Source organism: Eleutherodactylus coqui, chromosome 1 (genome assembly GCF_035609145.1).
Source record: "Eleutherodactylus coqui strain aEleCoq1 chromosome 1, aEleCoq1.hap1, whole genome shotgun sequence".
Lineage (NCBI taxonomy): Eukaryota > Metazoa > Chordata > Amphibia > Anura > Eleutherodactylidae > Eleutherodactylus > Eleutherodactylus coqui.
In genome coordinates this window covers 386583200-386595104 of record NC_089837.1, presented here as the reverse complement: position 1 = coordinate 386595104, position 11905 = coordinate 386583200, and the positions used below count along the sequence as shown (strand labels likewise).

At 45.0% G+C, this 11905-nt stretch overlaps 1 protein-coding gene across 1 annotated transcript; it reads right to left on the bottom strand.

The window, feature by feature from the left end:
• Window positions 1–2389: 2389 nt before the first annotated feature.
• LOC136597554 (uncharacterized) lies at window positions 2390–2845 on the bottom strand. Its single transcript, XM_066588716.1, has one exon. The coding sequence runs from the start codon at window positions 2843–2845 to the stop codon at window positions 2390–2392; it is 456 nt and encodes a 151-aa protein (XP_066444813.1).
• Between the last annotated feature and the right edge of the window lie 9060 nt (window positions 2846–11905).

Here is an 11905-nt window from a genome sequence, read left to right as displayed (position 1 = left end):
GATAGATAGATATGAGAGATAGATAGATATGAGAGAGATAGATATGAGGGATAGATAGATAGATAGATAGATAGATAGAAGAGATAGATATGAGAGATAGATATGAACGAGGTAGATAGATATGAGAGAGAGAGAAAGACAGATATGAGTGAGAGAGATATGAGATACATAGATAGATATGAGATAGATAGATATGAGATAGATAAAGAGATAGATAGATAAAAGAGATATCGATAGATAAATAGATAGAATAGAGATAGATGAGATATATATAGATAGATAAATAAATAGATAAGAGATAGATAGATATGAGATAGATAGAGATATAGATAGATAAATAGATAGAAGTGAGAAAGACAGATAGATAGATAAATAGATGAGAGATACATAGATAGAAGAGAGATAGATAGATAGATGAGAAATAGTTAGATATGAGATAGATAGATGAGAGATAGATGGATAGGTAGGACATAGATAGATAAATAGATAGAAGAGAGATAGATAACAGGTAGATGGATAGATGAATAGAAGAGAGTTAGATGGATAGATAGATAGAGACAAGAGAGATAGATAGAAGATAGATAAGAAATAGATAGATATGAAATAGATGGATAGGAGATAGATAGATAAAATAGATAGATAGATGATAGATAGAATACAAATAGATACATAGATAGATAGAAGAGAGATATATAGACAGATAGATAATGGATAGATAGATAGATAGATAGATAGATAGATAGATAGATAGATAGATGAGAGACAGAGATAGATAGATAGATAGATAGAATAGAGATAGATAGATAGATAGATAGATAGATAGATAGGAGATAGATGTTACGGCTGGCGACTAACCACCTGAGCAGGGGGAACCCCGGACATGGCCACCAGGCCGGGCCCCCGCAGCTCCAGGACGTCCACTGGAGGGACGTACCTCTTAAGGAGCGACTTGTGGAAAACCCTATGGATTCTCCACGTGTCCGGCAGGGCCAGCTCGTACGCCATAGGATTAACCACTCTGGTGACTGGAAAAGGGCCCACAAATCGGGGAGCCAGCTTCAAAGAAGGCACTTTTAATTTAAAATTCTTGGAAGACAAGTATACTAACTGGCCCATAGAAAAAGGTTCCGAAATGGTACGGGTACTTCTGCTTCTCCGTAACACCGCACTCGTGGACTGCTCCAAGTTGCCACGCACCTTCTCCCACACCTCCCGTAAGTCCTGGACCCGGTGTCTGCAGAAGGATTATTAGAGGAGGAGGAGAAGGACACTGTGAAACTGGGATTAAAACCAAAATTACAGAAGAAGGGAGAAACGCCAGACGCCGAATGTGTATGGTTATTGATGGCAAATTCAGCCAACACTAGATAATTGACCCAGAGACTCTGACACTCACGTACATTCTGAGGTACTGAACCAATTCCTGGTTCATACGTTCTGTCTGCTCATTAGACTCTGGGTGGATGGCAGAGGAGAACAACAACCCGATACCGATACCCCCACAAAAAGCCCTCCAAAACCGGGCAACAAATTGGGCTCCCTGGTCGAAACAATATCCTTGGGAACACAATGCAGGCGGACAATCTTCTTGATAAATATGGTGGCTAGCTCAAGAGCGGACGTAAGCTTCTTAAGGGCAGTAAAATGCGCCATCTTGGAAAATCTGTCGACGACCACCAAGATGACTGAGCACCCCTGGGACTCGGGCAAGTCGGTAATAAAATCCATTGACAGATGCGTCCATGGCCTCTCCAGGACGGGAAGAGGAAGAAGCTGACCTTCAGGCCATCTCCGTACACTCTTCCCTCGGGCACAAATAGGGCAGGACTTGACAAATTCCCTTATGTCCCGAGACATTTGTGACCACCAATACAGACGAACACACAGCTCCAGGGTGCCTCGGACTCCTGGATGACCTGCTAAGACCGACGAATTAACTTCCTCCAATATGAGAAGCCACAAGGCCATGGGAACAAATACCTCGCCTCGGGGAGGCCTTCGGGAACTGACTGCTGAGCCATCCGGAGTAGAGAAGCAGTGTCAGATGTAAGAGTAGCTACCACCATGCCCGGGCCCAAAATACCCTCCGGCTGAGGCTGAAAAAAACATTGCCCACCTAGCCTGACAAGCGTTCAGGTGCTTGGCGTACTCCAGATAAACCAAACTTTTATCGTCCGTGAGGACCATAATAGCATGACGAGCGCCCTCTAAGAAATGTCTCCATTCATCAAATGTCCATTTTATGGCCAATAATTCCCTGTTACCAATATCATAGTTGCGTTCCGCCTGATTGGACTTCCTAGAGAAGAACGCACAGGGTTGGAGACCAGGTCGGCCAGGATATTCCTGCGAGAGGACTGCCCCAACACCATGCTCAGAGGCATCCACTTCAATGAGGAACGGGCAATCTAAATCCGGCTGGGCCAAAAACCAGTGCTGTGGAAAAAGCCCTCTTGAGAAGTGTGAAGGCCTTAACCGCCTCCTGCGAACAGGAATCAACCCATGCCCTCTTTTTGGTCTGGTCAGTCAAGGATTTGGCCACCCCAGAAAAGTTCTTAATAAATTTTCGATAAAAGTTTGCGAACCCCAAAAAGAATTGTAACGCCTTTAAGTTGGCCGGTTGCACCCAGTCGGTGATGGCCTTGGCCTTGTCCGAGTCCATCCAGATAGCTGATGGAGAAATGGCGTATCCCAGAAAAGCAATCTTCTGTACCCCATAAAGGCATTTCTCAAACTTAGCATACAAGTGGTGGGCTCGAACGCGGGAAAGAATTGTCCGTAAATGCTTAACATGGCTCTTCCAATCAGAAGAGATTATCAGAATGTCATCCAAATATACAACCATGTACGTGCCCAGGATGTCGTGGAAATGGTGTGCATAAAACCTTGAAAAATAGCAGGCGTGTTATATAACCCGAATGACATGACTAAACATTCAAAATGCCCCAAAGGAGTATTAAACACTGTTTTCCATTCGCCCCCCTCCCTGATACGGATGAGATTATAGGCTCCCTGAAGATCGAGCTTGGAGAACCAACGGGCCCCTACAACCTAGTTGAAGAGGTCAGGAATCGGGGGTAAAGAGTACTGATTCTTGGTGGTTATCTTGTTCAAGGCTCTATAATCAACACAGGGTCGAAGGCCACCATCCTTCTTCTTCACGAAAAATAACCCTGTCCCTGCTGGTGATTCAGAAGGACGTATATGTCCCTTGGCGAGACTCTCCGTAATATACTCCTTCAATGTCTCGCGTTCCGGAACCGTTACGTTATATATCCCCCCCTTGGGGATCTTGTTCCCGGGAATAAGATCGATCTTGCAATTCCACTCCTGGTGCGGAGGCAACGTCTCAGACAGTTGTTTCGAAAACACATACGAAAAATCCTCAATATACAGAGGTAACCCCTTTGCCTGACACTAAATGGAATGCATCTGGACTGAGACCAAATGCTCACCACAACCTAGCCCCCATTGCACTAGTTCGGAGGTGGACCAATCAAACTGGGGATCGTGAAGCCAAAGCCAGGGTAACCCAAGGACTAAATCAATGGAAAGGCTCTCCATCACCAAGAATAAACACACCTCAGAATGTAGCGCCCCTACAGAAAAAACTAGTTCAGGAGTCCTCGTACTGATTAACCCCGCTGTCAACGGAGTAGAATCAATACTTGAGACCTGGATAGGAGGATTCAGCGGTAAAAGACATGCAGACATAGACTTGACAAATTCAAAATTAAGTTCGCGGCCGCCCCGGAATCAATAAAGGCCCAACCATTGAGGTGATGAACATTATAAGAAATAGAGAACGGCAAAAACACAAGCAATTTGGAACATTCCAGAAGTACCTGAGCTCCTAGGCAATCCCTAGGAGCGGAAGTTTTCTGGCGGCTGTTTTTTGGGGCAGTTGGCGATCAGATGACCAGAACCTCCACAATAAAGTCATAGTCAATTCCTGATCCGGAATTCCCTGCGCTCCTTTGGGGACATAGAGCCCACCTCCATTGCCTCGACTTCATTGCTAGCTGAGGTCAAGGGCGGATTCTCGGACCAGGTCATGGGCAGTTCAGTCCAAGTCCTGCGTCGGGCCTTAAGATGACGGTTGGCCTTTACCGCGATAGTCATAACCTGTTCTAGCATCTTGGGTTCCGGGTGCGACAACAACAAATCTTTAACAGACTCAGACAACCCAGTAAGAAATTAACCTTTCAGAGCGCGGTCATTCCATCTTGACTCCACACAAAACTGCCGAAACTGGGAGCAGAATTCTTCCGCGGAATGTCTCCCTGCTGAAGACTCAGTAACTTACTCACGGCATACCCCGCCCTATCTGGCTTGTCATAAATCTGCTGAAGGGCCATAAAAAAGAATCAACCGATTGGCAGGGCCATGAGTTGGGAGGTAGCGAGAATGCCCAGTTTTGAGGGTCGCCCCTCAAATGGGAAATAATTATGCCCACCCTCTGGTATTCCGAACCCGACGAGTGGGGGCGTAACTCAAAATATAGCCTGCACGCTTCCCGAAATGAGAAAAACGTCCGACGGTCACCCGAAAAAACGTCAGGCAGAAAGACCTTAGGCTCGACCCCCGACTCCGGGACTGCAGCAGTAGCGACTGAAGCACTGGTAGCGAACTACTCCTGAAGCTGGAGCCGAGCAGACAGGTCCTGCACTAAACCAGTCAGGATTTGTGCCTGGTTGGCAAGCGCCGCAACAGCTTCCATATCAGGGGTCAAGCGGGGAGGTCAAAATGGGTACCCAGCAGCAATATTGGCCAGTGTTTCTGTTACGGCTGGCAGGGACAGGTGGACAGGGGGTCCCTACGCCAGCCCTCTCCCGTGTCCCTACCTACTTGCCCCCCTGGGCTAGACCCCAGCGCGACACGGGTGCAAAAACTAAGCAACCAGAAAGAAGTCGGGAAACAGGCCGGGTCAAACCAGAAAGGCACGTGCGCAGTACAGGAGGACAAACCAAAAACAGAGTCAGAATAGAACCAAAGTCAGAACTCAAGAAGTCAGGTCAATAATGCGGGTGTAGGCAGACGAAGTCAGAAACAAACTCTGGCAACCAGTGTCTGGCCCAGCCAGGTATATAGCAGAACTTGCGGCCCAGAGGGGCGGGGAAAAGTCACATAACACTAGAGGGAATCACAAGGTCGCCTCCCCCCAGAGGCACGCACTGACCAGAGCGCCGCGCAGCTGACCAGCGGACAGGCCGCTGCAACCAACCGCCATACAGGGGAGCCCCGGAGCTTCAGGAGGAGCGTTGCACCTCACCCGGACACCGGTGCCCCCAATGGTAACCCTGTCTCTATTAATAGATGGATAAATAGAAGATAGATAGATAGATAGATAGATAGGAGATAAATATATCTACAGATAAATAGATAGATATATTGATAGAAGAGAGATAAATAGATAGAATAGAGATAGATAGATAGATAGATAGATGGCTAGATAAATAGATGAAAAAGCCCCATTAAGACACATAGATTACCGCTCGAAATTCGTTATAATGATAAAAGTGAGCGATGGTTTTGCTTTTAAAGACGGATGTTTTTAACCCAAAGAAAATTGTTGAAAAATGTCAGTTTTTTTCAGTCGTTGTATTATCGTTGTGTAGTGTTTGCATTGAAAACGCCCCTAAAATCGCTGAACGACTGAATGATGTAATTTTGACTAAGCGAAAAGCAAACGGCCAAACGATGGATTTCTAAGCAGACTGAAAGACGACGATGAGCGAATCTTTAATGAAAACTGCACGACAAGATAGACACAACGATTATCGTTTAAACGATAACTTTTGAGCGAATTTCGAGCCATAGTCGTGTCTAAATCAGCCTTTAGATGCATAGATAGATAGATAGATAGATAGAAGAGAGATGGATAGAAGATATATAGATGAGAAATAGACAGATATGAGATAGATCGATCGATCGATCGATAGATAGATGAGAGATAGATGGATAGGTAGATAGAGTAGAGATAGATAGATGATAAATAGACAGATAGAAAGATAAGAGATAGATCGATAAATAGAACGAGTTAGCTGGATAGATAGAGAGAAGATAGATAGATGAGAAATAGATATATATATGTTAGATAGATGAGAGATAGATGGATAGGTAGGAGATAGATAGATAGATAGGAGATAAATGTATCTATAGATAAATAGATATATTGATAAAAGAGAGATTAATAGATAGAAGAGAGATAGATAGATAGATAGATAGATAGATAGATAGATAGATAGATAGATAGATAGATAGATAGATACCCCGGGGCCCGAACCACTTCTCTGGGTGAGGAGAGCAGCAGGGCATGTAGATGCAGCTGCTCTACAGCAGGAGGCAGGAGCAGGAGGATGATCAGTCATCATTGATTTCATCATCATCTTGCTGCTTCCTCTCCGGCTGGTCACACTGCCGATCACGTGATTGGTGCAGTGCGGGCGACAGTGCAACCAGCCGTTAATGCACTAAATGTGCATTTGTATATAAAGAAAAAAAATTTAAAAGTTTGTTACCTTATGAGCTCCTAATATTATTAGTATGGGCCAGTGGTGGTGAACCTATGGCACGCGTGCTAGAGGCGGCACGCAGAGCCCTCCCTACTGGCACGCGCTGCCATCGGACACTCACGAATCTCGAATGCCGGCAGGGGCCGCGGCTTCCCTGCCAGCATTCACTCAGCTGTGCTGCTAGCAGCGCCGATCCCTGCGCACACTGTGACGTCAGTGTGCAGCCGGGATCCTCCCCCCCGACGTCTCCTCGGTACCGGTGTATTATGTCGCCACCGGAAGTAAGGGGTGGTGACATAATACACCTGTCACCCAACTGATTCACGCCCCGAGCTTCTGATTGGCTGGGGGTGGAGGACTGCGGTGAGGCTGAGAGCAGCAGGCCAGCGTGGCTGAGAGCCTGCCCAGTGGCCTGGCATACAGAACAGCGGCGAGGCTGAAAGTGCCGGGACAGAGGACAGCGCCGACCCTGGGAGCTGCGACGGCAGAGGCTGAGGTGCAGGAGGACAGCGCAGAGGACCACAACTGTGAGTGAGGGCGGGGGGAGGGGGGACCGCTGTGGGATGTTACCATTACTGGGGGCCGCTGTGGGATGTCACCATTACTGTGGGCCGCTGTGAGGTATCACTATTACTGGGGGCCGCTGTGAGGTGTCACTATTACTGGGGGCCGCTGTGGGGTGTCACTATTACTGGGGGCCGCTGTGAGGTGTCACTATTACTGGGGGCCGCTGTGGGGTGTCACTATTACTGGGGGCCGCTGTGAGGTGTCACTATTACTGGGGGTCGCTGTGAGGTGTCACTATTACTGGGGGCCACTGTGGGGTGTCACTATTACTAGGGGCCACTGTCAGGTGTCTCTATTACTGTGGGCCGCTGTGGGGTGTTACTATTACTGGGGGCCGCTGTGGGTTGTCACTATTACCGGGGGTCACTGTGGGATGTCACTATTACTACTGGGGGCTGCTGTGGGGGGTCACTATTACTACTGGGGGTCACTGTGGGGGTCGCTGTTTCAAAATAGGCAACGTGCAGATTTTGACTGCTTTTTGGATATGGAAATGCTGCAGAATTTTCTGCTGAGGACATTCTGCAGTATCTGCTTGCTGTGTATTTTGAAGCGGCCATGTCCTTCTTAGAATGATGGGGGTAAAATCATATGTCGTGATAAGCCCCGCCCCCTGATGTGTTGGCACTTTGCAATAAATAACTGGGTTTTGGGTTGCAGTTTGGGCACTCGGTCTCTAAAAGGTTCGCCAGTACTGGTATAGGCATTTTTAAAAGATTACTTGTTTCCGTTAAACTATATATTATGTATACTTTGAGAAGATTATCCCCATATAAGACCACTTTTCAATGCAATTTTGGGTGATCTTCTCAAAGAGCTTTCACTGCATATTATTTAGGAATACGAGATAGTGTTATGTAGCAATGTCTAGTATTAGATCTGAACTATGACTATGACTTGTATTCTATAGGTATAATAGTTAGAAAAATATGGGTGTTATTGCTGAAATAATATGTAAAGTGAAGCTGGTATTGTGTTGCCATTGTAGAAGCTTTTATAGGGCTCTGTGATTGGTATTATGTGAGTACCATGATAGCTAGAGATAAGCGAACCTACTCGTTTCGAGTAATTACTCGATCGAGCACTGCGATTTTCGAGTACTTCCGTACTCGGGTGAAAAGATTCGGGGGGCGCCAGGGGGTGGGGGGGAGGCGTGGCGGAGCGGAGGGTAGCAGCGGGGAACAGGGGGAGCCCTCTCCCCCCCACTCCCCGCTGCAACCCCCCACTCACCCACGGCGCCCCCCGAATCCTTTCGCCCGAGTACAGAAGTACTCGAAAATCGCGGCGCTCAGGTGGAAAAAGGGCGTAGCCGAGTAGGTTAGCTCATCTTTAATGACAGCGAGAGAGAGAGGGAGACGAACCTAGGGATAAAAAAAAAAAGCTCGGCACCCGGCATCCCACATACAAAAATGCTTGAGTCTAACATTGTAGTAAATGGGGTTCGTTACTCGAGTAGAGCGCTCGAATTTTACAAAAAGCTCGACTTGAATAACGTGGACTCAAGCATTTGGGTGCTCGCTCATCCTCGTCTCTAATTATAGATAGTTAATCATGCAAACAATTCCCAAAATGATTAGATTACACTAAGATAACATGTATATTATGTACGTTTTCCGTTTTTATATTACTAAAGCTTTATAATTTTTAATCATGCTGTAAGTGAATAGTTTAAAAACCTTCTGATATACTTTGTCCTTGCTTCATTAGGACAGGGGTTTCCTGCTAAAGTAAGTGCGCCAAATTTATTAAAAGGTGCATGTCTCTTAATACATTTGGTTGATCTTTCGGCAGTTTGTGTGCCAGAAAATCAAATCTACGCTAACTTTGAACTGGAACATATTTGCTTCATAATTTTGGCAAGTTCTGCCATAGATTATGATAAATCTGTCAGGCCGTGGAAGGCCATGTCCTCCACTGAGCTCCATCCACTTTTTGTGCAAATTTTTATGCAAAAAGGCATGTGCCAAAATTTTTTATTTTTTTTTATACCAGAAAACTAGATTATGTGCCCTGATAAATTTCCCCTCCAGTGTTTCAATTTCACACCATTTCTAAAATATTTTCTTGCTGTCAATGAATGACAACATTCCAGTTTACCTTCAGAGGCAGCAAACCTAGCCAGTTCTACTCTGGAAGGATAATCGGATACAGTTTCACAAATCTCTCTAGTAGTTTGCTACAATGTAACAGCCTGGAGTCCAGGCTCTTTATTCCATAGAGCTTTGTCTAGGCAGGAAAATTTACTTCTCAGTTGAGAGCAGTACTCAGTGTTTACTATTTTGCTGCCTTTGAATGTAAACAAGAGTGTTCTTCATTGCCAGCAAGCAGATCTTTGGAAAATGCTGAGAAATTGAAACACATATGATGGGATTAATCAAGACTGGTGTTTCCAAAGAGTACAAGTGCTTGATAATTTCTGACAGTCCCACTGAAATAAATGGAGCAGCAGTGTGCACGCTTGGCTGCCACTTAGAGATGAGCGAACCTACTCGTTTCGAGTAATTACTCGATCAAGCACCGCGATTTTGAGTACTTCCGTACTCGGGTGAAAAGATTCGGGGGGCGCCGGGGGGCGGGGGGAGGCGTAGCGGAGCGGGGGTAGCAGCGGGGAACAGAAGGGAGCCCTCTCTCTCTCCCTCCCCCCCACTCCCCGCTGCAACCCCCCACTCACCCATGGCGCCCCCCGAATCTTTTTGCCCAAGTACGGAAGTACTCGAAAATCGCGGCGCTCGGGCGAAAAAGGGGCGTTGCCGAGTAGGTTCGCTCATCTCTACTGCCACTCTATTCATTTGTCTAGTACACAGGACTCTCATTCTCATGAATGGTGAGAGTCCCAGCAGTCAGACTTCCACCGATAAGACTCTTATTCCCTAGGCTGTAGACATAATGCCTTTAAGGGACCTTTAACATGGTCAGAATTGTTCCGCTGGATGCACTGGAAATTGCTATCCTATAGTAAATTCTGCATGAAAATCTGCATGTCAAACATGGGGATGTTGATGGGGAATTGAAAATACCTTAATTCTGCCAGCAATTCTGCATTTAGACATGTTGATTTTGGTGTTGATTTCTGCAACGGTGATTTCCTCTGCATGTTGCAGAACAATTCAATCCCATGTGAAGGATCTCTAAGGCATTGTTTGTGCATTGCAGTTTTAGTTTGGTTTCTGCATGCATTTTCAATTGCAGCTAAGATCCAAAATCAGAAGCAGAAAACTTTATATTTGTCCTTGATTCTGGTTCAGCTGGAGGTTTTGGCTAGAAAACGAAAAAAAAAAAAAAAAATAGCATTGCGTAAAGCCAACCTTAATCATAAATTCAAGCTGATTCTCTTTTGGCTTTCTACACCAAAATGCAAATGGTATAGAATAGAACATTTCACTTTACATGCATATTTATAACTGTATGATTTACCATTGGAAATGATTCAATGATTCAGTGGTTGTAAAGTAGCTATACAAACCACACACCTGTGCATATGTCTAGGGGTTTTAAGGAAAGCACTAGTGTAAGGTGTTTGTAGTGTTCTCTCCTTATTCGTGGTCTGATTTTATATTTGGGTAAGAATAAAAGTTATATTTTAATCGATTAGTAACCAGTCACATAGTTTTCTGTGACTTTGTTTATTTCTTACAGACCCAATACAGGGTTTTTCTAAAACCATATTATTGTTTGCAGTCTGTGATTTCTTATATCCAGGGATGATTTATTTTAACTGATCAAACATTTTCTTTTGGAAATATTACATTTACTAGCACTAATACAAATCATCAGTGATTGTCTAACATCATAACATCTTCTCTATCCGAAACTGAATTGTACAAAAGCTCAACTTGTGCTTTCACTAGTGTTGAGCGAACTGGAACAGTTGAACCCTTTTTCTGGTTGAAGTTTACTGAAGAAAGTGGTGTTGGTTATTGTGCCTCCTATTCTCCTGTTGCTCAGCAGTTAGCACTGTTACCTTGCAGCACTAGGGTACTACGGTCAACATCTGCATGGAGTTTGTAGGTTCTCCATGTGTTTTATAATAATCACATTTATTTAACTCCATGTAGATGTTGTCCTTGGTCAGATTTGAACCTAGGACCCAAATGCTGAAAAGCTACAGTGCTAACCATTAACAGTGCTGAGCGACCATTATTAATCCTCCTCATCCTCTTCTTCCTTGTGTTCTTGCCATTTTGCATGCTGGTGCCATCTCTTCACCAGGTACGTAATGCACTTTCACTCCATATGATGTAAAATAAAATATTAATCACCAGATCAGGCCAGCCTTTCTTCTATTGCTCCACGACACATCTCTGATGCTCAACTTTGTAGGCACTTTTAGTGATGGACAGGAGTCATCATGGCTACACAGCCAATATGCAGAAGGTTGTGATGTTATGTGTGCTCTGACAGCTTTCTATCATAGTCAATATTAACCATTTACCAGTAATTTATGCTACAGTTTCTCTTGTGTTGGATCAGAATAGAAGCGTTGCCCTTTGCTCTTCAAATGAGTCTTGGATGCTCATGAGCCTTTTAGTAGTTTACTGGTTGCTCTTTCTTGGACCACTATTGGTAGGTACTAAACACTGTATTCTTTTTTACTTGCTACAAAATTGGCTATTTTGGAAATGCTTTGATACAGTTGTCTAGCCATGACAATTTGGCATAATTTGGTCAGGGTCACTCAGATCATTACGCTTGAGCATTTTTCCTGCTTCCAACAAATCAACCCTAAGAATTGACTGTTCACTTGCTGACCAATATAGATCTCCACCTGTTCCTCCCCGCTCTCCCCCGCCGCTCCCCGCCCCCTGTTGTCACCCGAATCTTTT

What these genes read in the sequence shown, in the direction of transcription:
- LOC136597554 (XM_066588716.1), bottom strand. Translation starts at nt 2,845, where the DNA reads ATGGTTGTATATTTGGATGACATTCTGATAATCTCTTCTGATTGGAAG.